General features: G+C 35.5%; 6 protein-coding genes and 1 pseudogene across 6 annotated transcripts in view; 3 read left to right on the top strand and 4 right to left on the bottom strand.

The window, feature by feature from the left end:
• The window catches only part of Spri (sprint), a 183,378-nt gene extending 168,732 nt beyond the window's left edge, over nucleotides 1–14,646 (bottom strand). The window contains exon 1 of the mRNA XM_064071482.1: nucleotides 14,472–14,646. The gene's annotated coding sequence lies outside the window, so the exon portion shown is untranslated. The remainder of the gene's footprint in view (nucleotides 1–14,471) is intronic.
• LOC135140788 (hyaluronan-mediated motility receptor-like) lies at nucleotides 2,311–4,123 on the bottom strand (annotated as a pseudogene).
• LOC135140787 (hyaluronan-mediated motility receptor-like) lies at nucleotides 7,546–9,391 on the bottom strand. Its single transcript, XM_064071464.1, has one exon. The coding sequence runs from the start codon at nucleotides 9,389–9,391 to the stop codon at nucleotides 7,736–7,738; it is 1,656 nt and encodes a 551-aa protein (XP_063927534.1). The 3' UTR covers nucleotides 7,546–7,735.
• LOC135140786 (hyaluronan-mediated motility receptor-like) lies at nucleotides 12,990–14,048 on the bottom strand. Its single transcript, XM_064071463.1, has 2 exons — nucleotides 14,002–14,048; nucleotides 12,990–13,686 (listed from the first exon to the last, which is right to left on the bottom strand). The coding sequence occupies exons 1-2, from the start codon at nucleotides 14,046–14,048 to the stop codon at nucleotides 12,990–12,992; spliced, it is 744 nt and encodes a 247-aa protein (XP_063927533.1).
• Nucleotides 14,647–15,339: 693 nt separating the features above from the next.
• On the top strand, nucleotides 15,340–16,232 carry LOC135140995 (uncharacterized). The gene is made up of 6 exons (XM_064071762.1): nucleotides 15,340–15,530; nucleotides 15,584–15,668; nucleotides 15,720–15,808; nucleotides 15,857–15,974; nucleotides 16,027–16,097; nucleotides 16,149–16,232. Exons 1-6 carry the CDS (start codon nucleotides 15,483–15,485, stop codon nucleotides 16,176–16,178), a joined length of 441 nt encoding a protein of 146 aa, XP_063927832.1. The 5' UTR covers nucleotides 15,340–15,482; the 3' UTR covers nucleotides 16,179–16,232.
• A 243-nt stretch (nucleotides 16,233–16,475) lies between these two features.
• On the top strand, nucleotides 16,476–17,156 carry LOC135140785 (general odorant-binding protein 19d-like). The gene is made up of 6 exons (XM_064071462.1): nucleotides 16,476–16,526; nucleotides 16,576–16,660; nucleotides 16,707–16,795; nucleotides 16,842–16,959; nucleotides 17,007–17,077; nucleotides 17,127–17,156. The coding sequence occupies exons 1-6, from the start codon at nucleotides 16,476–16,478 to the stop codon at nucleotides 17,154–17,156; spliced, it is 444 nt and encodes a 147-aa protein (XP_063927532.1).
• A 472-nt stretch (nucleotides 17,157–17,628) lies between these two features.
• Nucleotides 17,629–20,518, top strand: LOC135140832 (hyaluronan mediated motility receptor-like). Its single transcript, XM_064071529.1, has 3 exons — nucleotides 17,629–17,796; nucleotides 17,845–17,996; nucleotides 18,359–20,518. The coding sequence occupies exons 1-3, from the start codon at nucleotides 17,751–17,753 to the stop codon at nucleotides 20,327–20,329; spliced, it is 2,169 nt and encodes a 722-aa protein (XP_063927599.1). The 5' UTR covers nucleotides 17,629–17,750; the 3' UTR covers nucleotides 20,330–20,518.
• The last annotated feature ends 5,583 nt before the right edge of the window (nucleotides 20,519–26,101 follow it).

The raw sequence follows: 26,101 nt of genomic DNA, 5'->3' as shown, positions 1-26,101 counted from the left end.
AGTATTTTGCAGCTGAGATCCGCCCCCTTGGTTAACGGCGAATAAAAAAAATCATCACAATAGAGATAGGGCGGGTGGGCGGGCTTACATTTTGCCTTTTTGTTTTAATATGTGTAGACTTCTTTTCACGACATGAAATTTAAAACATGTTTAAAATGGAAAATTTGTATAAGGAAACATCGATTAAGCTCCACCCCATAATTCTATGCAAATATATTAAGAAAAAAAGGCAAAATATATGCCCCGCCCACCCACCCGGTCTCAATTCTGATGATTTTTTTTATTCGTCGAGAGCCAAAAGAGCGAAATTTAACTGCAAAATCTTTATTATTTCTCAACAAGAAATTACCAAGTAAGACGTGTTTTTGAGTATAAGAATATTATGTATATTAAGAAAAAATTTAAGCCAAACATTAAGCCCCACCCATATCTGCTCAGATCTGAATAGTAATGAAGTTTTCATTCGTTGGCAGACCTAGGGGCGGAGCGTAATTGCAAAACCCATATTTCTTTACAAAAATTTACCATTGTAAACGTGTTTTAAGTTTCCAAGAATAAAAACAAAATCATCACAATTGAGAGCAGGTGGGTGGGCGGGGTTTTATATTTTACCTCGTTTTCTTAATATCCACAGTATTCTTTAAACAACACGATACTCAAAAACATGTTCTTAATTTATTGTAAAGAAATGAGTACTTTGCAGTTAAGATCTGCCCCTTTGGTTCACAGTGAATAAAAAAAATCATCACAATAGAGATAGGGCGGGTGGGCGGGCTTACATTTTGTCTTTTTGTTTTAATATGTGTACACTTCTTTTCACGACATGAAATTTAAAACATGTTTAAAATGGAAAATTTGTATAAAGAAACATCGATTTGGCAATTAGGCTCCGCCCCATAATTCTATGTAAATATATTAAGAAAAAAAGGCAAAATATAAGCCCTGCCCACCCACCCTGTCTCAATTCTGATGATTTTTTTTATTCGTCGAGAGCCAAAAGAGCGAGATTTAACTGCAAAATCCTTATTATTTCTCAACAAGAAATTACCAGATAAGACTTGTTTTTGAATATAAGAATACTATGTATATTAAGAAAAAATTAAAGCCAAACATTAAGCTCCACCCATACCTGTCCAGATCTGAATAGTAATGAAGTTTTCATTGGTTGGCAGACCTACGGGCGGAGCGCAATTGCAAAATCCATATTTCCTTACAAAAATTTACCATTTTAAACGTGTTTTAAGTGTCTGAGAATAAAAACAAAATCATCACAATTGAGAGGGGATGGGTGGGCTGGGTTTTATATTTTACCTTGTTAAAAACATGTTTTTAATTTCTTGTAAATAAATGAGTGTTTACAGTTGGGCTCCGCCCCCTTGGTTCACGGTGAATAAAAAAAATCATTGCAATAGAGAGAGGGCGGGTGGGCGGGCTTAAATTTTGCCTTTTTGTTTTAATATGTGTAGACCTTTTTTTTTCCACAACATGAAACTTAAAACATGTTTAACATGGAAAATTTGTATAAGAAAATATCGCAATTACGCTCCACCCCATCATTCTATGAATATTAAGAAAAAAAAAGCAAAATATAAGCCCCGCCCACCCGCCCTGTCTCAATTCTGATGATTTTTTTATTCGCCGAGCTTAATTACAAACTCCTTATTCCTCTAGAAGAAATAAAAAACATATTTTGCCTTCCGTGTTGTGAAAAGAAGATTATACTACACATATTAAGAAAAAATTATAATACCTAATCTGTTTTTGAAACGAATAGCAATATAAATCTTGTTGATTTAAACGTTGAGAACTATACTGTTAACAATACCAGGACTGACAGTAAGCTACAGTGTACAAAATGACCTCATTATCTCTATCAAAATTTGATTTTCGTGGAATTAGTGCTGTCAATTAGAAAAATGTCCCCCTTACTTCAGGGGATTTTCCTTGAAGTTGGCAGCACTGCACACGACTGCAATTTGATTGGTTGAAAACCCAACGTCAACGGATGGTATAAACGACGCATATTTTTGCTGCGTATTTATCTTACAACAGCAACGTCAGCGACAAGTTTATAAATCGACCTTAGGAATGTGGAAGAAAAAATGTCGTCGTAGTGGCACAATAGTGGAGTGTATTTTGTACTAAATTTTTTATTACATGTTTGGTTTGATTCTATGAATCGGACAAAATAAGCTAATAAAGTAAATTATAAAAACTTACCATTTAACAATAATCAGCCTTTTCTTCATCGAATACAATAAAAATCAAATAAATAAAAACATAATAATATAAATTAATTAATTAATTAAACTAATTCTTATCTTTAAGCGGCCCGGGGCTTTGGATTCCCTTCACTAACTTCGGACTTCCCATATTTTCCTTATCCTCTCTTCTCAGACTCATTCTTTTTCCAGACTTCCTCAAATCACCCACTTCCTTCATCAGCTTCTCCACCATTTTATTCAACTTGTAATTTTTCGACTCCAAATCCAAATTCTTCTGAAACAACTCCGACGACTTCACTTTCAGATCCTTCACGTGTTTGATCTTCTGTTGGTGGTTCTGGTGCCCCAATATCTGAGCATACTTCAACCCGAGCTCTTTGGCTTCATTCTCGATAGTGGACTTCTCCTGAGTGAGCGGTTTCAACTCGTGCTGATAAGCCTCCAGCTGCTCCTGATACGGACCAATCAACTTCTCCAACTCAGCAATTTTTGCTCTTGCTTGATCCAACTCTTGAAGTATTTGCTCGAACTTCTGTGCCAACTCGTCGTACTTCCCGCTCTTCTCGATGTACTTCTTCCGGATTTCGGCCTCTTCTTCTGCTTCTTCGTTGGCTTTCATTTGATAGAGTTTACGTTCGGTTTCCAACTCCACTTGTTTCTTCTCCTGGGATTCTATGAACGACGCGGACTGAGCGATGGTTGTTTGTGCTTCATTGATAAGAACGTGCTGCTCATAGCGTTGTTGAGAAACTTCACTCAGCAACTCTTTGTCTTTCGGCAACTTCTGCACTTGTTCTTTCAGCAGTTCCACCTTCCGCAGAAGCTAATTTTCGACTATTTTGACTTCTTTGTGAATGAGCTTCGACGTGGATTCGTATTGCATTTCGAGTTCTTCGTTAGCGGTTTCAGTTTCCATCAACTGAGAACTCAATTCGGTACATCTGCGTTCGTAATTCAAATTCTTTTCTTTGCTTTTCTCGAGTTCCTCTTTCAGTTGTTCGACGTCCCGATCTGAACTAATCAAGCGTTTCTTGAGAACTTCGATCGTGACTTTGAACGTCGTAATCGACAACTCGTACGCGTGTTTTTCGGTCTTCAAGGCGCCGATTTCTTCTTCCAGTTTCTCGATTTTGGCGACGGCGTCTTGGAGACATTTTTCCGTTTCTTCTAGCTTCGTCATCGCTTGGTTTTTCTCGATTTCGCACTGGATGATGTTGTATTCGCTGATTTTTTGGCACTCTTTTAAAATAGCTTCTGATTCTTTTTCTTTGTTTTCTAATTTCTGCCTCCAGCGCGCTTCTACTTCTTGGACCTTCTCGTTCATTTGCAGCTCCGTCAGTACGTTCACCTTTTTCAAGTTGTCTTCAAGAAGTAGAACCTTAGCTTCGCTGGCGTCGAGCTTCTTCAAAATTTCTTCTTTCTCGTGACCGTGCTGAATCTTCAAATCTTCAATTTCTTCAAGTTGCGCCTCCAACTCCACCACTCTCTTCAAAAATTGTTCTTGTTGTTCTTCGTGTTGCTTCACTCGAGTTTCGGCTTCTTCAACTCGCTACTGGCTTTCCTCCTCTTTGGCGAAACTCGCGAACTTTTCCGTCCAACTCCTCCCGACTCGCTTCCACGGTTTTCTCATACAACTCCTGAAATTTCCCTACATTTGCTACCAACTTACTCAAATCGACGACGTTTTCGCTCTTCAGGTCTTCGTGTTGTCGCCGAATTTGCTTCAACGCGATGTTCATTTCAACAACATTATTACTAATCTCTTTGTATTCTTTGGCACGCCGTAAACTGTCCTCTTTGTGTTGTTCCTGCAGTGTTGTAATCGTTCCCTCGTACTCGTTTTTTTCGTTTTCTAAGCGCGAATATTCCGTCTTTAAATGGTTAAGTTTAGCGGTCATTTCTTCGATTTGCTCCGTTAAATCTTTTATGTATAAATCTTTATTGTTGCATTCGACGATTCTCTCCTTTGTTCCTCTTAATCACTTAACTTCTTTTTACACATGTGTTACGTTTCTTGTTCTGAAAAGATGACTACGTATATTAAGAAAGAAGGCAAAATATAAGCCCCGCCCACCCACCCGGTCTCAATTCTGATGATTTTTTTTATTCGTCGAGAGCCAAAAGAGCGAAATTTAACTGCAAAATCCTTATTATTTCTTAACAAGAAATTACCAGGTAAGACTCGTTTCTGAATATAAGAATACTATGCATATTAAGAAAAAATTAAAGCCAAACATTAAGCCACACCCATACCTGATCAGATCTGAATAGTAATGAAGTTTTCATTCGTTGCCAGACCTAGGGGCGGAGCATAATTGCAAAATCCATATTTCTTTATAAAAATTTACCATTTTAAACGTGTTTTAAGTTTCTAAGAATAAAAACAAAATCATCACAATTGAGAGGGGGTGGGTGAGCGGGGTTTTATATTTTACTCTGTTTTCTTAATATACATAGTATTCTTTAAACAACACAATACTCAAAAACATGTTCTTAATTTATTGTAAAGAAATGAGTATTCTGCAGTTAAGATCTGCCCCTTTGATTCACAGTGAATAAAAAAAATCATCACAATAGAGATAGGGCGGGTGGGCGGGCTTATATTTTGCCTTTTTCTTTTAACATGTGTAGACTTCTTTTCACAACATGAAACTTAAAACATGTTTAAAATGGAAAATTTGTATAAGGAAAAATCGATGTAGCAATTAGGCTCCGCCCCATAATTCTGTGTAAATTATTAAGAAAGAAGGAAAAATATAAGCCCCGCCCACCCACCCGGTCTCAATTGTGATGATTTTTTTTATTCATGGTGAGCCAAAAGAGGGAAATTTAACTGCAAAATGTTCATTATTTCTCAACAAGAAATTACCGGGTAAGACTTGTTTTTGAATATAAGAATACTATGTATATTAAGACAAAATTAAAGCCAAACATTAAGCTCCACCCATACATGCCCAGATCTGAATAGTAATGATGTTCTCATTCGTTGGCAGACCTAGGGGCGGAGCGTAATTGCAAACTAGGCGGGGTTTTATATTTTACCTTGTTGTCTTAATATGCATAGTATTCTTTAAACAACACGATACTCAAAAACATGTTCTTAATTTATTGTAAAGAAATGAGTATTTTGCAGTTAAGATCTGCCCCTTTGGTTCACAGTGAATAAAAAAAATCATCACAATAAAGATAGGGCGGGTGGGCGGGCTTATATTTTGCCTTTTTCTTTTAATATGTGTAGACTTCTTTTCACAACATGAAACTTAAAACATGTTTAAAATGGAAAATTTGTATAAGGAACAACGATTTGGCAATTAGGCTCCACCCCATAATTCGATGTACATATATTTAGAAAAAAAGGCAAAATATAAGCCCCGCCCACCCACCCGGTCTCAATTCTGATGATTTTTTTATTCGTCGAGAGCCAAAAGAGGGAAATTTAACTGCAAAATCCTTATTATTTCTCAACAAGAAATTACAGGTAAGACGTGTTTTTGAGTATAAGAAGACTATGTGCATTAAGAAAAAATTAAAGCCAAACATTAAGCCCCACCCATATCTGCTCGGATCTAAATAGTAATGAAGTTTTCATTCATTGGCAGACCTAGGGGCGGAGCGTAATTGCAAAATCCATATTTCTTAACAAAAATTTACCATTTTAAACGTGTTTTAATTGTCTGAGAATGAAAAAAAAATCATCACAATTGAGAGGGGATGGGTGGGCTGGGTTTTATATTTTACCTTGTTAAAAACATGTTTTTAATTTCTTGTAAATAAATGAGTGTTTGCAGTTGGGCTCCGCCCCCTTGGTTCACGGTGAATAAGAAAAATCATTACAATAGAGAGAGGGCGGGTGGGCGGGCTTACATTTTGCCTTTTTGTTTTAATATGTCTAGACCTTTTTTTTCACAACATGAAACTTAAAACATGTTTAACATGGAAAATTTGTATAAGAAAATATCGCAATTAGGCTCCACCCCATCATTCTATGAATATTAAGAAAAAAAAAGCAAAATATAAGCCCCGCCCACCCGCCCTGTCTCCATTCTGACGATTTTTTTATTCGTCGTGAACCAACGGGGCGAAGCTTAATTGCAAACTCCTTATTTCTCTACAAGAAATAAAAAACATATTTTGTCTTCCGTTTTGTGAAAAGAAGACTACACTACACATATTAAGAAAAAATTATAATACCTAATCTGTTTATGAAACGAATAGCAATAAATATTGTTCATTTAAACGTTGAGAACTATCATTAACAATACATAACGATTGACAGAAAGCTACACTGTAATAAATAATAGTTTAAAAAACTAAAAAAACACGCTTTTATTGCTAATCTAACTAAAAACTAGGAAATAATTTTTAATGACAGAGTTTAATATTACAGTAGTAGAAGATCAAACAATCAATCATAATAAATCACCTCAAATTAAAATTATAATAAAATTTAAGTTATTAACAGAATAATTCAATTCAGAGTAAAAAGCGTGGGGTGCTTGATATTTTAAATATTACAATCATTCTATTGGCAACTATCTATGAGAGGATAGTTATGAACCGCAGTAAAATGCACCCCACGCTTTTTACTCTGAATTGAATTATTCTGTTAAAAACTTAAATTTTATTATAATTTTAATTTGAGGTGATTTATTATGATTGATTGTTTGATCTTCTACTACTGTAATATTAAACTCTGTCATTAAAAATTATTTCCTAGTTTTTAGTTAGATTAGCAATAAAAGCGTGTTTTTTTAGTTTTTTAAACTATTATTTATTTTTCATTTTTTAGTCTGCGACAAATTCATAAATTGGGGAATTAATTACTTATTTAGATTTTTCTAGAAAGAACCACTCAGTGGTCTCCGTAGGATCGAGGATCCTGGCGGTCCTAATAAGGATAATGGTAAAACTGTTATCAAATTATTGCATTGTCATCGATCCTTGAGACGTGTGCAAAGTTTCAAGATGATCAGACTTTTAGAAACCGATGAAAATTAAGCTCAAAGATTCCGTTACATACATACATAGATACAACCCAAGCTAATAAAAGCGTGATAAAAAATGACCTCATTATCTCTGTCAAAATTTGATTTTCGTGGAATTAGTGCTGTCAGTTAGAAAAATGTCCCCCCAACTTCAGGGGATTTTCCTCTAAGTTGGCACACTACTGCACTTTGATTGGTTGAAAACCCCTAGCGTCAACGAATGATGTAAACGACGCATACCTTCGCTGCGTATTTATTTTACAACGACAACGTCAGCGACAAGTTTATAAATCGACCTTAGGGATGTGGAAATAAAAATGTCGTCGTAGTGGCACAATAGTGGAGTGTATTTTGTACTAAATTTTTTATTACATGTTTGGTTTGATTCTATGAATCGGATAAAATAAGCTAATAAAGTAAATTATAAAAACCTACCATTTAACACTAATCAGCCTTTTCTTCATCGAACACAATAAAAATCAAATAAATAAAAACAAAATAATGTAAATAAATAAATTAATTAAACTAATTCTTATCTTTAAGCGGACCGGGGCTTTGGATTCCCTTCACTAACTTCGGACTTCCCATATTTTCCTTATCCTCTCCTCTCAGACTCATTCTTTTTCCAGGCTTCCTCAAATCATCCACTTCCTCCATCAGCTTCTCCACCATTTTATTCAACTTGTAATTTTTCGACCCCAAATCCAAATTCTTCTGAAACAACTCCGACGACTTCACTTTCAGATCCTTCACGTGTTTGATCTTCTGTTGGTGGTTCTGGTGCCCCAATATCTGGGCATACTTCAACCCGAGCTCTTTGGCTTCATTCTCGATAGTGGACTTCTCGTCAGTGAGCAGTTTCAACTCGTGCTGATAAGCCTCCAGCTGCTCCTGATACGGACCAATCAACTTCTCCAACTCAGCAATTTTTGCTCTTGCTTGATCCAATTCTTGAAGTATTTGCTCGAACTGCTGCGCCAACTCGTCGTACTTCCCGCTCTTCTCGATGTATTTCTTCCGGATTTCGGCCGCTTCTTCTGCTTCTTCGTCGGCTTTCACTTGATAGAGTTTACGCTCGGTTTCCAACTCCACTTGTTTCTTCTCCTGGGATTCTATAAACGACGCGGACTGAGCGATGGTTGCTTGTGCTTCATTGATGAGAACTTGCTGCTCATAGTGTTGTTGTAAAACTTCACTCAGCAATTCTTTGTCTTTCGACAGCTTCTGCACCTGTTCTTTCAGCAGTTCCACCTTCCGCAGAAGCTCATTTTCGACGATTTTGACTTCTTTGTGGATGAGCTTCGACGTGGATTCGTATTGCATTTCGAGTTCTTCGTTAGCGGTTTCAGTTTCCATCAACTGAGAACTCAATTCGGTACATCTGCGTTCGTAATTCAAGTTCTTTTGTTCGCTTTTCTCGAGTTCCTCTTTCAGTTGTTCGACGTCCCGATCTGAACTAATCAAGCGTTTTTTGAGAACTTCGATCGTGACTTTGCACGTCGTAATCGACAACTCGTACGCGTGTTTTTCGGCCTTCAAGGTACCGATTTCTTGTTCCAGTTTCTCGATTTTGGCGACGGCGTCTTGGAGACATTTTTCCGTTTCTTCTAGCTTCGTCATCGCTTGGTTTTTCTCGATTTCGCACTGGATGATGTTGTATTCGCTGATTTCTTGGCACTCCTTTAAAATAGCTTCTGATTCTTTTTCTTTGTTTTCTAATTTCTGCCTCCACCGGGCTTCCACTTCTTGGACCTTCTCGTTCATTTGCAACTCCGTCAGTACGTTCACATCTTTCAAGTTGTCTTCAAGAAGTAGAACCTTCGCTTCGCTGGCGTCGAGCTTCTTCAAAATTTCTTCTTTCTCGTGACCGTGCTGAATCTTCAAATGTTCAATTTCTTCAAGTTCCGCCTCCAACTCCATCACTCTCTTCAAAAATTGTTCTTGTTGTTCTTCATGTTGCTTCACCCGAGTTTCGGCTTCTTCAACTCGCTTCCGACTTTCTTCCTCTTTTTGGCGAAACTCGCGAACTTTTCCGTCCAACTCCTCTCGACTCGCTTCCACGGTTTTTTCATACAACTCCTGAAATTTCCCTACATTTGCTAACAACTTACTCAAATCGACGACGTTTTCGCTCTTCAGGTCTTCGTGTTGTCGCCGAATTTGCTTCAACGCGATGTTCATTCAACAACATTATTACTAATCTCTTTGTATTCTTTGACACGACGTAAACTGTCCTCTTTGTGTTGTTCCTGCAGTGTTGTAATCGTTCCGTCGTACTCGTTTTTTTTCGTTTTCTAAGCGGGAATATTCCTTCTTTAAATGGTTAAGTTCAGCGGTCATTTCTTCGATTTGCTTCGTTAAATCTTTTGTATATATCTCTTTATTGTTGCATTCAACGATTCTCTCCTTTGTTCCTCTTAATCACTTAATTTCTTTTTACACACGTTTTACGTTTCTTGTTCTGAAAAGACGACTACGTGTATTAAGAAAGAAGGAAAATATAAGCCCCGCCCACCCACCCGGTTTCAATTCTGATGTTTTTTTTTATTCGTCGAGAGCCAAAAGAGCGAAATTTAAGTGCAAAATCCTTATTATTTCTCAACAAGAAATTACCAGGTAAGACGTGTTTTTGAGTATAAGAATAATATGTATATTAAGAAAAAATTAAAGCTAAACATTAAACCTTCCCAGATCTGAATAGGAATGAAGTTTTCATTCGTTGGCCGACCTAGGGGCGGAGCGTAATGGTAAAATCCACATTTCTTTACAAAAATTTACCATTTCAAAAGTGTTTTAAGTCTCTAAGAATAAAAACAAAATCATCACAATTGAGAGGGGGTGGGAGGGCGGGGTTTTATATTTTACCTTGTTGTCTTAATATGCATAATATTCTTTGAACAACACAACACTCAAAAACATGTTTTTAATTTCTTTTAAAGAAATGAGTATTTTGCAGCTGAGATCCGCCCCCTTGGTTAACAAGAAAAAAAGGCAAAATATAAGCCCCGCCCACCCACCCGGTCTCAATTCTGATGATTTTTTTTATTCGTCGAGAGCCAAAAGAGCGAAATTTAACTGCAAAATCTTTATTATTTCTCAACAAGAAATTACCAAGTAAGACGTACGTGTTTTTGAATATAAGAATATTATGTATATTAAGAAAAAATTTAAGCCAAACATTAAGCCCCACCCATATCTGCTCAGATCTGAATAGTAATGAAGTTTTCATTCGTTGGCAGACCTAGGGGCGGAGCGTAATTGCAAAACCCATATTTCTTTACAAAAATTTACCATTGTAAACGTGTTTTAAGTTTCCAAGAATAAAAACAAAATCATCACAATTGAGAGCAGGTGGGTGGGCGGGGTATTATATTTTACCTCGTTTTCTTAATATCCACAGTATTCTTTAAACAACACGATACTCAAAAACATGTTCTTAATTTATTGTAAAGAAATGAGTATTTTGCAGTTAAGACCTGCCCCTTTGGTTCACAGTGAATAAAAAAAATCATCACAATAGAGATAGGGCGGGTGGGCGGGCTTACATTTTGTCTTTTTGTTTTAATATGTGTACACTTCCTTTCACAACATGAAACTTAAAACATGTTTAAAATGGAAAATTTGTATAAAGAAACATCGATTTGGCAATTAGGCTCCGCCCCATAATTCTATGTAAATATGTTAAGAAAAAAAGGCAAAATATAAGCCCCGCCCACCCACCCTGTTTCAATTCTGATGATTTTTTTTATTCGTCGAGAGCCAAAAGAAGGAAATTTAACTGCAAAATCCTTATTATTTCTCAACAAGAAAGTACAGGTAAGACGTGTTTTTGAGTATAAGAATACTATGTGTATTAAGAAAAAATTAAAGCCAAACATTAAGCCCCACCCATACTTGCCCAGATCTGAATAGTAATGAAGTTTTCATTCGTTGGCAGACCTAGGGGCGGAGCGTAATTGCAAAAGCCATATTTCTTTACAAAAATTTACTATTTTAAACGTGTTTTAAGTGTCTGAGAATAAAAACAAAATCATCACAATTGAGAGAAGGTGAGAGGGCGGGGTTTTATATTTTACCTCGTTTTCTTAATATACACAGTATTCTTTAAACAACACGATACTCAAAAACATGTTCTTAATTTATTGTAAAGAAATGAGTATTTTGCACTTAAGCTCCACCCCCTTGGTTGACGGCGAATAAAAAAGAACATCACAATAGAGATAGGGCGGGTGGGCGGGCTTATATTTTGCCTTTTTCTTTTAATATGTGTAGACTTCTTTTCACAACATGAAACTTAAAACATGTTTAAAATGGAAAATTTGTATAAGGAAACATCGATTTGGCAATTAGGCTCCACCCCATAATTCTACGTAAATATATTAAGAAAAAAAGGCAAAATATAAGCCCCGCCCACCCACCCTGTCTCAATTCTGATGTTTTTTTTTTATTCGTCGAGAGCCAAGAGAGGGAAATTTAACTGCAAAATCCTGATTATTTCTCAACAAGAAATTACCAGGTAAGACGTGTTTTTGAATATAAGAATACTATGTATATTAAGAAAAAATTAAAGCCAAACATTAAGTCCCACCCATACCTGGCCAGATCTGAATAGTAATGAAGTTTTCATTCGTTGGCAGACCTAGGGGCGGAGCGCAATTGCAAAATCCATATTTCTTTACAAAAATTTACCATTTTAAATGTGTTTTAAGTGTCTGAGAATAAAAACAAAATCATCACAATTGAGAGGGGGTGGGTGGGCTGGGTTTTATATTTTACCTTGTTAAAAACATGTTTTTAATTTCTTGTAAAGAAATGAGTATTTTGCAGTTGGACTCCGACCCCTTGGTTCACTGTGAATAAAAAAAATCATTACAATAGAGAGAGGGCGGGTGGGCGGGCTTACATTTTGCCTTTTTGTTTTAATTTGTGTAGACTTCTTTTTTTTTTTACAACATGAAACTTAAAATATGTTTAAAATGGAAAATTTGTATAAGGAATTATCGATTTTGCAATTAGGTTCCGCCCCATCATTCTATGAACAAAAAGCAAAATATAAGCCCCGCCCACCCGCCCTGTTTCAATTGCGATGATTTTTTTATTCGCCGTGAACCTACAGGGCGGAGCTTAATTGCAAACTCCCTATTTCTCTACAAGGAATAATAAACATATTTTGCCTTCCGTGTTGTGAATAGAAGACTACACTAGAAGAAAAAATTATAATACCTAATCTCTTTTTGAAACGAATAGCAATAAATATTGTTCATTTAAACGTTGAGAACTTACATTAACAATACATAAGGATTGACAGAAAGCTAGAGTGTAAAAAATGACCTCAATATCTCTGTCAAACTTTGATTTTCGTGTAATTAGTGCTGTCAATTAGAAAAATGTCCCCCCTACTTCAGGGGATTTTCCTTCAAGTTGGCAGCACTGCACACTACTGCAATTTGATTGGTTGAAAACCCGACGTCAACGGACGATATAAACGACACAAACCTTCGCTGTGTATTTATCATAACGCCAAGTTCAGCGAAAAGTTTATAAATCAACTTTAGGGATGTGGAAGTAAAAATGTCGTCATAGTGGCACAATAGTGGAGTGTATTTTGTACTAAATTTTTTATTACATGTTTGGTTTGATTCACTGAATCGGATAAAATAAGCTAATAAAGTAAATTATAAAAACCTACCATTTAACACTAATCAGCCTTTTCTTCATCGAACACAATAAAAATCAAATAAATAAAAACATAATAATATAAATAAATTAATTAATTAAACTAATTCTTATCTTTAAGCGGCCCGGGGCTTTGGATTCCCTTCACTAACTTCGGACTTCCCATATTTTCCTTATCCTCTCCTCTCAGACTCATCTTTTTTCCAGGCTTCCTCAAATCATCGACTTCCTTCATCAGCTTCTCCACCATTTTATTCAACTTGTAATTTTTCGACTCCAAATCCAAATTCTTCTGAAACAACTCCGACGACTTCACTTTCAGATCCTTCACGTGTTTGATCTTCTGTTGGTGGTTCTGGTGCCCCAATATCTGGGCATACTTCAACCCGAGCTCTTTGGCTTCATTCTTGATAGTGGACTTCTTCTCAGTGAACAGTTTCAACTCGTGCTGATAAACCTCCAGCTGCTCCTGATACGGACCAATCAACTTCTCCAACTCAGCAATTTTTGCTCTTGCTTGATCCAACTCTTGAAGTATTTGCTCGAACTGCGCCAACTCGTCGTCTTCCCGCTCTTCTCGATGTACTTTGCGTTCGGTTTCCAACTCCACTTGGTTCTTCTCCTGGGATTCTATAAACGACGCGGACTGAGCGATGGTTGCCTGTGCTTCATTAATGAGGACGTGCTGCTCATAGCGTTGTTGTAAAACTTCACTCAGCACAGTTTTCTCATACAACTTCAGAAATTTCTCTATATTTTTTCGTTTTTTAAAAACACTGTATAAGTGAAAGTAACTCATACTGTAGATCCAAATACATTCACACGGATTGTGTCACAACATCTTTTCAATAGCCCACAGGAAGTAACTAATCTTGTACTGGGACACCTGCATAAGTTCTTTTCTTACAAAAAGTCGATCAATGCAGAAATATTTCTGCTAGAATTTTTCTCCGCAACACCTGTATACCCAAATTTATGGCTTATTTAAAAGCCTCGTAATCGGGTGTTGAGCACAAATATTTACAAAACGGATCTTAAAAGCTTCTTTACATATCATTGCAAACTTTACACTGAATTATTAGTAAACTGGTCGTAAATTTCTCAATTCTGTTTACGTGTGGCGATTATGAAACCTAGGAAACATCTTCCCTTTCAGCCGCATCTTTATCCCTCCGTCACCAAAAAAAGAAAACCTCCGTCCACCAACAAAGCGACATTAAATCGCCTTAAGCTTTTGTAACAAAATCTGTTCCGTCGTATCCAAAACACAGGGGCTATTTTAAGTTCACTTGTATTATACTTTCGACGGCTACCATCTGGCACTTTGAATCAATGAAGATTATTTACACAACATTGATTTGGAAGCCCTAATAATAGTCCGCAATTCGGTCCAGAAAAAAGATAATGCATGCAGAAGGGTGAACGCCCGATAATACTGCAGTCCGGCAACCCACGCCTATGCAGATCACCAAATAAAACAAAGGTGCTAAACCCGCACCGACTTCTTGCAGTCGTCTTCAACGCCCTACTAATTTATTTGTTTATTTACAATTTTTTAGCGTCGCAAACCCGTTCGTTCACCTACCTGTTAGCGATAATCCTCCTACATCGCCCGATAAACAACTACAAACTTAAAAAAAACTCGACCACTTTCGCGTTTTCGGAAACCGCATCGCCGTCGACTGTTTTTTACACAACCACCGAAAGTTGGACCGACTTAAGTCAAACGTGCGCGAGATTCAGAATGCCATTACAGACTGGAGGCTTAGATGCAACGGGAAAGACACCTTTGGGCGGATGCGATGACCTCCAAGAAATCCAGCACCGGACTTGACACATTTCTCTTCGTTACGTTTCGAAATCGTTAACGATCATTAGTTACGTTGCTTGTTTACAGTGTAGAGGAGTCACGTGGAATATTAATAAGCACGAGGAAGGAAAAACAATCGTATTATGTATATTATTGTGTGTTGTTTTCACTTTCTGAATATTAAGAGCGGCTTCGCGATTGGTTCGGAAGTTGATATAGAGATGGCGCTGCAGCGTCGTGACGTCACTCAAAGTGCTCAAGGATGTCGATGCTTTCCAGTGACCGCAAAATATTGCAAATAATTGAGATAAATTGCTAGTTTTGCGTTCAGTAAGCATACAATTTTTGTAAAATTGCAGCTTTTACATTTCTAGCTAGACGCAGATGGTAATTATTGTAATTTTCTGCGTTGCGTGCTTTGTGTGCAACTGGTGTAACAATGAATGGAGAATATTTTATCAAATTAAATTAATAAAAAATTATAGGATTTTTGTAAATTGGTGTGATAAAACTTGTATGACAATGATAAAACACCCCAGAATGTGTATCAAGTATCAAAAAAATACATATATATTGTAGTTAAAAGAGGTTTAAACTCTTGCTACACCACGAATTACCACATACGTCAAACAAATACTAAAAACCCTAAAGTAGTATTTACCCAACTGGTCATTACGCTGTTAATAACAATTAAATTTCTAAAAAAATCCGACTTTGACCTGGACATATGCATATAAATTAGGCACAAACGGACAACACAGCAGAACATTAAGTACTCTTGTCAAAATGAAGACTTTCATCGCTTTAACACTACTAGTGGTGGCTGTGCATGGGGTAAGTCACTTTTCTTACAATTTTTAGACAAATCTGGACACTATATTCTTCAGATCGATAAAGAATTTGTTCAGCAAATCCAACAGAAGATGAAGGCCCAAGCTGAAGAATGCGCGAAAGAAGTGTCTGCAACTCCAAGTAATACGAATCTTCAAAAATTTCAGCAATAATTTTTTTTTTTTGTTTCAGACGATGTAGCTGAACTTTTTGCCAAAAAAATACCAACTTCTCGAGAAGGCAAATGTATCATTTTCTGCATGCACAAAATCTACAACGCTGTAAGAAAACTTTGAGTCAGTAATTCAACACTTATTGATTTGTTTTAGCAAAACGCAGACGGTAGTTTAAATATGGCTGGCGCTTTGGAAAATTTGGAAATGATCAAAGATATGGATGCCGATTTGTATACTAAAGTGTCCACAGCTTTTAAGAAGTGTGAATCAGGTAAGTGGGACTTTGAAGATGTCTCAGGTTTTGTTAAATAAATCTGTTTTAGCCCCATTTGATAGCGACCCTTGCGTTTATGCAACTAATTTAGCAGAATGTATTGTAAAAGAAGGAAAAGCGGTTGGTATGAAAAGTACACAAGTAATTACTGACTAATATTTTTTATTTTAGCTTGGTCTGGACGACTTAGTCATAGAATAAGAGCCACTTTGTTAAAATTTTATGTCAATGTAACTTAATCAAGAATAAAGCACCTTAAAAAATAAATCATCGTGTTTTAGTTGCCATTCTCTGTAATTACGACCAAACTGTGACATAATAAAATGCAATTACAATCCAAAAGACTAATTCCTAGCTGTCTTCATATGAGAAAAAACGGAAACCTAGTCACTTATTAATATTTTTAATTAATTTAATTGCAAACTGCACTGTCTCATTAATAAAGACATTTCATATAAAAGCAGCACAAACCCAGTGAGCATTCAGTACCCTTTCAACATGAAGTTCGTGGCGTTTTTAGCTGTTTTCATTATCCTGAAAGCCAACGCTGTAAGTACAATTTTAACTATTCCATCACCACTTAATCTCCATTCTCTAGATGGATGAAGAATTTTTGAAGTCCACTCGAGCCAAGGTCCGAAAAATCGCAGAAGACTGTGTCAGCCAAGAAAACGCCCAAATGAGTACGATTTTCGATTAGTACCACCTGTGGCTAACATTTCTTTTCAGGCGACTTGGACACAATCATGGATTTGAAAATACCAGACAGCCACGAAGGCAAATGCGTCTTGTTTTGTACCCACAAAAAATTCAATGTGGTAAGTAACGTTTGACATTTTGGAAAAATTGTAACGATTGTCTTAGCAAAACGACGATGGAAGTATCAATAGAGAAGGTGCTATGGAAACTTTGGAAATCGTGAGAGATGTAGACGCCGATTTTCACAAGAAAGCTATTGATGCGTTTGACCACTGCATGCAAAGTAAGTGTGATTAATTCGATTTTCAGTGGTAAAGCGAATTTTATTAGCTCCGACTGAACCCGATCCGTGTCTGTATTCCGCATCGCTGTCCATATGTTTCCTGAAGAAGGCGAAAGAGGCAAGTTAAATTTTACTAATTTCACTCAGTTTTTGATTTGTTATTGCAGGAGGGTATTCACGAATTAATAATGGAATAAAGTCGCACCACCTCACTATAATTATATAATCAATTGTTGCAAGTGTTAAATAGATGATGTTATTGTAATCGCAGTTGTGTTTTTTATTTTACCCGCTGCAGTAGTGCCAATCTAAGACTATCTGTACGACCTGTTCTAATTCAATTCGTTTTCATTTGATGCTATCGGTATGTATGCAACACACTATACACGTTCAACAAAACAAACAAAGTAGAGGTAACTCCATTCGTCGTTACCCCGTTTTAACACACATGTGCCTCGTCACGCTCAACCAGTTACACATTATACAAAAAAAACCGCGATTAAACATCAAACAACCCGACCTTATCTCCGCAAAATTAACGTTATCTCTAATTTGTTCACCTTGCGTGAACGCCCTTGATACACCACCATCTGCACATCCTTGTCATTTCGCCACCAATCGCGACGCGTCCCTCGCACCCATCTCCCTCCCCATTGGCCGGCCGTCAACCGTCACAGCCGTTACGATTCATTTTCATTTTCAAGATATCTCGCCGGCACAATCGCGTTTTTAATGTTGTTTTTTTTATAATCCCCATGATTGTTTGTTCGTAGTTTAATAGTGTTTTTATTATGTCTTTTTCCAAAGCCAAAATCCAAAGATTCAACGACATTACAGGTGAGTTTGGCGTTTTCAACCCCCGTGTTTTTAAAGGGTTGCTTCTAGCCTGCACCCCATCCCCTGCAAAGTACAATGTTTCAACACAAGAGAAAATCAAACTGGGGCTAATTGCGAAACCGGGGACGTACGTGAAGAAGCCCGGCAGCCCCCCGAGTTCCGAGCCGGGATCCGTGCACAGCACACCATGTTTTCAGACGGTAAGTACAACAAAAAGTAGATTTTTTACTTGGTATAGTCATGGTTTGTGTTTTTGGGGTGTTTTTATGGTTGGGTTGCTTTAATCACGACCCTGTTGGCGTTTATAGCTCGTTTATTTTGATAGGGTGACGTAAGCTTGTGAAAAGAAACGAAGTCTACTTGTCATAATTATTTAAAATAATAATAATAATAATAATAAGGTATCACGCTCAGTTATGATACAACTAAAAGTCCACCAATAATGCATTATTATTATTATTATTATTTGAAAACGCGCGAGTATTTAATTTATAGGAAAACAGAAAGTTAGGTTAGGAACTTTTTTTTTAAACAAGGCTGCAGTATTTGTATTTAATTGCAGCCCAGCCTGCCTCAGAAGCGGAAAAAACTGCTGGGAATGTCGTTTAAAAGTTCAAAGTCTGAAAAGTTATCTGATCACGAAGAACTAAGGGAGAGAATCGTCGAATGCAACAATAAAGATTTATATATAAAAGATTTGACGGAGCAAATCGAAGAAATGACCGCTAAACTTAACCATTTAAAGACGGAATATTCGCGCTTAGAAAACGAAAAAAACGAGTACGAGGGAACGATTACAACACTGCAGGAACAACACAAAGAGGACAGTTTACGTCGTGCCAAAGAATACAAAGAGATTAGTAATAATGTTGTTGAAATGAACATCGCGTTGAAGCAAATTCGGCGACAACACGAAGACCTGAAGAGCGAAAACGTCGTCGATTTGAGTAAGTTGTTAGCAAATGTAGGGAAATTTCAGGAGTTGTATGAGAAAACCGTGGAAGCGAGTCGGGAGGAGTTGGACGGGAAAGTTCGCGAGTTTCGCCAAAAAGAGGAGGAAAGTCAGAAGCGAGTTGAAGAAGCCGAAACTCGGGTGAAGCAACATGAAGAACAACAAGAACAATTTTTGAAGAGAGTGATGGAGTTGGAGGCGCAACTTGAAGAAATTGAACATTTGAAGATTCAGCACGGTCACGAGAAAGAAGAAATTTTGAAGAAGCTCGACGCCAGCGAAGCTAAGGTTCTACTTCTTGAAGACAACTTGAAAGATGTGAACGTACTGACGGAGTTGCAAATGAACGAGAAGGTCCAAGAAGTGGAAGCGCGGTGGAGGCAGAAATTAGAGAACAAAGAAAAAGAGTCAGAAGCTATTTTAAAGGAGTGTCAAGAAATCAGCGAATACAACATCATCCAGTGCGAAATCGAGAAAAACCAAGCGATGACGAAGCTAGAAGAAACGGAAAAATGTCTCCAAGACGCCGTCGCCAAAATCGAGAAACTGGAACAAGAAATCGGTACCTTGAAGACCGAAAAACACGCGTACGAGTTGTCGATTACGACGTTCAAAGTCACGATCGAAGTTCTCAAAAAACGCTTGATTAGTTCAGATCGGGACGTCGAACAACTGAAAGAAGAACTCGAGAAAAGCGAAGAAAAGAACTTGAATTACGAACGCAGATGTACCGAATTGAGTTCTCAGTTGATGGAAACTGAAACCGCTAACGAAGAACTCGAAATGCAATACGAATCCACGTCGAAGCTCATCCACAAAGAAGTCAAAATCGTCGAAAATGAGCTTCTGCGGAAGGTGGAACTACTGAAAGAACAGGTGCAGAAGCTGTCGAAAGACAAAGAATTGCTGAGTGAAGTTTTACAACAACACTATGAGCAGCAAGTTCTCATCAATGAAGCACAAGCAACCATCGCTCAGTCCGCGTCGTTCATAGAATCCCAGGAGAAGAAACAAGTGGAGTTGGAAACCGAGCGTAAACTATATCAAGTGAAAGCCGACGAAGAAGCAGAAGAAGCGGCCGAAATCCGGAAGAAGTACATCGAGAAGAGCGGGAAGTACGACGAGTTGGCGCAGCAGTTCGAGCAAATCCTTCAAGAGTTGGATCAAGCAAGAGCAAAAATTGCGGAATTGGAGAAGTTGATTGGTCCGTATCAGGAGCAGCTGGAGGCTTATCAGCACGAGTTGAAACTGCTCACTGACGAGAAGTCCACTATCGAGAATGAAGCCAAAGAGCTCGGGTTGAAGTATGCCCAGATATTGGGGCACCAGAACCACCAACAGAAGATCAAACACGTGAAGGATCTGAAAGTGAAGTCGTCGGAGTTGTTTCAGAAGAATTTGGATTTGGAGTCGAAAAATTACAAGTTGAATAAAATGGTGGAGAAGCTGATGAAGGAAGTGGATGATTTGAGGAAGCCTGGAAAAAAGATGAGTCTGAGAGGAGAGGATAAGGAAAATATGGGAAGTCCGAAGTTAGTGAAGGGAATCCAAAGCCCCGGGCCGCTTAAAGATAAGAATTAGTTTAATTAATTTATTTATTTACATTATTATGTTTTTATTTATTTGATTTTTATTGTGTTCGATGAAGAAAAGGCTGATTAGTGTTAAATGGTAGGTTTTTATAATTTACTTTATTAGCTTATTTTATCCGATTCATAGAATCAAACCAAACATGTAATAAAAAATTTAGTACAAAATACACTCCACTATTGTGCCACTATGACGACATTTTTACTTCCACATCCCTAAGGTCTATTTATAAACTTGTCGCTGACGTTGCTGTTGTAAGATAAATAGGTACGCAGCAAAAGTATGCGTCGTTTATACCATCCATTGACGTTAGGTTTTCAACCAATCAAATTGCAGTAGTGTGCAGTGCTGCCACTTCAAGGAAAATTCCCTGAAGTAGGGGGGACATTTTTCTAATTGACAGCACTAATTCCACGAAAATCAAATTTTGATAGACATAATGAGGTCATTTTGTACACTGTATCTTACTGTCAGTCCTGGTATTGTTAACAATATAGTTCTCAACGTTTAAATCAACAAGATTTATATTGCTATTCGTTTCAAAAACAGATTAGGTATTATAATTTTTTCTTAATATGTGTAGTATAATCTTCTTTTCACAACACGGAAGGCAAAATATTTTTTTATTTCTTCTAGAGAAATAAGGAGTTTGTAATTAAGCTCCGCCCTGTTGGTTCACGGCGAATAAAAAAATCATCAGAATTGAAACAGGGCGGGTGGGCGGGGCTTATATTATTTTGCTTTTTTTTCTTAATGTTCATAGAGTGATGGGGTGGCGCCTAATTGCGATATTTTCTTATACAAATTTTCCATTTTAAACATGTTTTAAGTTTCATGTTGTGAAAAAAAAGGTCTAGACATATTAAAACAAAAAGGCAAAATGTAAGCCAGCCCACCCGCCCTCTCTCTATTGTAATGATTTTTTTTATTCACCGTGAACCAAGGGGGCGGAGCCCAACTGCAAAATACTCATTTATTTATAAGAAATTAAAAACATGTTTTTAACAAGATAAAATATAAAACCCAGCCCACCCACCCCCTCTCAATTGTGATGATTTTGTTTTTATTCTCAGACACTTAAAACACGTTTAAAATGGTAAATTTTTGTAAGGAAATATGGATTTTGCAATTGCGCTCCGCCCGTAGGTCTGCCAACGAATGAAAACTTCATTATTATTCAGATCTGGACAGGAATGGGTGGAGCTTAATGTTTGGCTTTAATTTTTTCTTAATATACATAGTATTCTTATATTCAAAAACAAGTCTTACCTGGTAATTTCTTGTTGAGAAATAATAAGGATTTTGCAGTTAAATTTCCCTCTTTTGGCTCTCGACGAATAAAAAAATCATCAGAATTGAGACAGGGTGGGTGGGCGGGGCTTATACTTTGCCTTTTTTTTTAATATATTTGCATAGAATTATGGGGTGGAGCCTAATTGCCAAATCGATGTTTCCTTATACAAAGTATCGATTTTCCAATTAGGCTCCGCCTCTCGATCTGCCAACGAATGAAAAATTCATCACAATTGCGCTTGGGATGGATATGGGTGGGGCTTAATTTTTGCCTTGTTTTTTTAACATACGTGGTATTTTTTGAACAACACGATTTTTTTAACATACATAGCCATCTTTTCGCAACAAGAAGCTTAAAACATGGTTAAAATGGTACATTTTTGCAAGGAAATATGCAGTGGTTGGAAGTAATTAATTACTGTAATTCAATTCCTTTCCAAGTAATGAGTAATTGTAAGGAATTACTTTTTTGAGTAATTCAGTCACTTTTACAATTACTTTTAACCCAAATAGTCAAAAATTTGTTGCTGGGATTATTATAACTAGTTCGTCCCCACAAAGAGAAGATTAACTCACTTGGGGGTTAAAATCTGTAGCAGTGTAGCACAGAATTGAACGTAAAAAACCCTACCCACACCGCTTTTCCGTTTTTTTAAATCTTGTTGTCAAAAAAAAATTTTCAAAAAGGTACATTAGTAGAAAATGTATTAGATAATCCATTGCGCTTTAAAGAGATAAAATATCGTAATAAATAATTGAGTAAACAGGAGCAGAATATTTAAAATTTGTGGTCAAACAAACTTTAGCCATTTTTCTGGTCCACTTAAATCTATAACAGGTAACCGATACAGCCCGTCCTTTTAAACCCCTCAGAATAATGAATGAATAATGCAATACTTTTTAAAACTAATTGTTCCAATCACTGGAAATATGGATTTTGCAATTATGGGACGAAGCCTAATTGTAAAATCGATATTTCCTTATACAAATTTTTCATTTTAAACATATTTTAAGTTTCATGTTGTGAAAAGAAGTCTACGCAAATTACAACAAAAAGACAAAATGTCAGCCCGCCCACCCGCCCTATCTCGAGTGTGATAATTTTTTTATTCGTCGTGAGCGAAAAAGGCAGAGTTTAACTGCAAAATACTTATTTCTTTACAAGAAATTAAAAACATATTTTTTACAAGGTGAAATATAAAACCCAGCCCAACCACCCCCTCTCAATTGTAATGATTTTTTTTATTCTTAGAAACTTAATAAGCCTTTAAAATGGTAAATTTTTGTAAGGAAATAAAAATTTTGCACCTAAGCTCTGCCCTCTTGGTTGACGGCGAATAAAAAAGATCACCACAATTGAGATAGGGCGGGTGGGCGGGCCTAAATTATGCCTTTTGTTTTAATGTGTGTAGACTTCTTTTCATAATATGAAACTGAAAACGTGTTTAAAATGGAAAGTTTATATAAGGAAATATCAATTTTGCAATTAGGTTCCGCCCCTAATCCAAATTTTCTTGCAAAAACGTATTATTTTAAACATGTTTTAAGTTTCTTGTTGTAAAAAGACGGCTATATATATTAAGAAAAAAAGGCAAAATATAAGCCCCGCCCACCCACCCTGTCTCAATTGTGATGATTTTTTTTATTCATCGTGAGCTAAAAAGGCGGAGCTTAACTGCAAAATACTTGTTTCTTTACAAGAAAATAAAAACATGTTTTTAAGTATCGTGTTATTCAAAGAATACTGGGTATATTAAGAAGCAAAGGAAAATATAAACCCCGCCCACCCACCCCATCGCAATTGTAATGAATGTTTTTAATCGCCGTGAACCAAGGGGGCATAGCTTAACTGCAAAATACTTATTTCTTCATAAGAAATTAAAAACATGTTTTTGAGTATCGTGTTCTTCAAACAATACTAGGTACTTTGAGAAAAAAGGCAAAATATAAAACCCCGCCTACCCACCCTATCTCAATTGTGATGATTTTTTTTTATCTTAGAAACTTTTGTAAGGAAATATGGATTTGGCAATTAGGCTCCGCCCCAAGGTTTGCTAACGAATGAAAACTTCATTACAATTGAGATAGGGCGGGCGGGCGGGGCTTATATTTTGCCTTTTTTCTTAATATACGTAGTCGTCTTTTCAGAACAAGAGACTTAAAACATGCTTAAAGTCGTAAATTCTTATAAATAAATATGAATCTTGCAATTAAGTCCCGCCCCACGATGTGACAACGAATGAAAAATTCGTTACAATTGAGAATTAAGATCGGGGTTGGTATGGGTGGCGCCTACTCTTTGGTTTAATTTTTTTCTTAATATACGACGTAGATTTTGGAATCTTTCGATTTTTCATTTTTTAATTGTTCGATCTTTCATTTAATAATTTTGCAGTTTTTCACTTTTACAATGTAATAAATTTTCGAATTAACAGTTTTCCAATTTTTCAATTTTGTAATTCTCCAATTTTTCAATTTTTTGATGTTTAATTGTTCAAAATTTCAATTTTAATTTTTCAAGTTCAGGATTTTTTAGTTTAATTATTTTACAATTTTTCTTCGATAAAGATATCCGGTTTTTCAATTATTCGATTTTGAATTTTACATTTTTACAATTTTTGGATGTCTAAGTTACTTGGTTTAATTAATCAATTTTTCAATTTTAAATTTTATAATCCTTCGTTTTTTAATTTTTTTTAAATTATCCGATATTCATGATTTGGATTTTTCAATTTTTGATTTTTAATATTTCAAAACTTCAGTTTCAAAATTTCCAAGATTTTGTTTTTTCAATTTAATAATTTTGCAATTTTTCAATTATTCAATTATGTAATTTCTTGATTTTTCAATTTTCGATTTTGGAATCTTTCGATTTTTCATTTTTCAATTGTTCGATTTTTCATGTAATAATTTTGCAGTTTTTCATATTTACAGTTTAATAAATTTTTTGATTCACAATTTTCCAATATTTCAATTTTGTAATTTAACAATTTTTCAGTCAATTTTTTTATTTTTAATTGTTCAAAATTTCAATTTTTTTGTTTCTTTTTTAAGCATATCCGCTTTTTCTGTTTTTTGATTTTACAATTGTTCTATTTTCCAAATTTACATTTTTACAATTTGTGGATGTCTAAATTATTTGATTTTTAATTAACCAATTTCTCAATTTTCAGTTTTATAAATCTTCGTTTTTTAAGTATTCGTTTTTTCAGTAATTTAATTTTAAATGACCCAAATTGTTTCGATTTTCCTATTTTTGATTTTTAATTTTTCAAAATTTCGATTTTCAATTCTTCGAGTTTTCTTTGTCAATTTCGGTATTTCGCAAATTTTCGACATTTAAATGTAATAAGTTTTCTATTTTGCATTTGATTTTTCATGTCTCAGTTTTACAGTTTATTAAGTTATATAAAATTATAAAATTTTAATTTTTTTTCTAATTGTTCAAAATTTCAATTTTAATTTTTCAAGTTCTGGATTTTTCAATTTTTCGATTTTACACTTTTTCGATTTTTGGATTTTACATTTTTACAATGTTTGGATGTCTAAGTTACTCGGTTTTTAATTAATCAATTTTTGCGTTTTTTCAAATATTTAAATTTTCCAAGTTTTTCCTTTTTAAATTTCATCATTTTGCAATTTTTCAGTTTTCCAATTTTGTAATTTTTCCATTTTTTAATAGCCTGATTTTTCAATTTTTGTTTTTTTTTTTAATTTATACCAAAATTTTGCAATTTTTTGATTTTTCAATGTTATATTATTACTACAAAATTCTCGATTTTGCAATTTTTCGGTTTTGGAAATCTTTGATATTTCAATTCAATATTTTTTCAAATTTTCATTGCAATTTAATAAATTTCCAAATTTATAATTATGCAATTTTTTAATTTTAGAATTTTTCAAATTTTTGATTTTTAATTGTTCAAAATTATAAATCTTAATCACAATTTTATAAATCTGGGATTTTTAAATTTTTCGTTTCTTCAATTATTTAATTTTTAATTATCGAAATCGCATTGTTTCGCTTCTCCAGATTTTTAATTTTTCAAAATTTCGATTTTGAATTTTCCAAGTTTTTGATTTTTCAATTTCTTATTTCGGAATTTTTCGATTTTCAATTTTAAAATTGTCAGTTTTATATTGTGCATTTTTTCAGTTTTACAGTTTAATCAGTTTCGATCTTGGTATCTTATAGAAGTAAAATAACACGATACTCAAAGACATTTTTAATTTCTCGTAGAGAAATAAGGATTTTGCAGTTAAGCTCCGCCTTCTTGGCTCACGACCAATAAAAAAAATCATCCCAATTGCGATGGGGTGGGTGGGTGGGGTTTATATTTTGCCTTTTTTTCTTAGTATACGTAGTCGTTTTTTCGGAACAGGTAACTTGAAACATGTTTAAAATGGTAAATTCGTCTAGACAAATATGAATCTTGCAATTAAAACTCGCCCCTCGATCTGACAACGAAT

This window comes from Zophobas morio, unplaced genomic scaffold, assembly GCF_036711695.1.
Source record: "Zophobas morio isolate AGI-343-1 ecotype UQ-CSIRO unplaced genomic scaffold, CSIRO_AGI_Zmor_V1 ptg000041l, whole genome shotgun sequence".
NCBI classification, from domain to species: domain Eukaryota; kingdom Metazoa; phylum Arthropoda; class Insecta; order Coleoptera; family Tenebrionidae; genus Zophobas; species Zophobas morio.
This window is presented reverse-complemented; position numbering and strand designations above follow the sequence as displayed.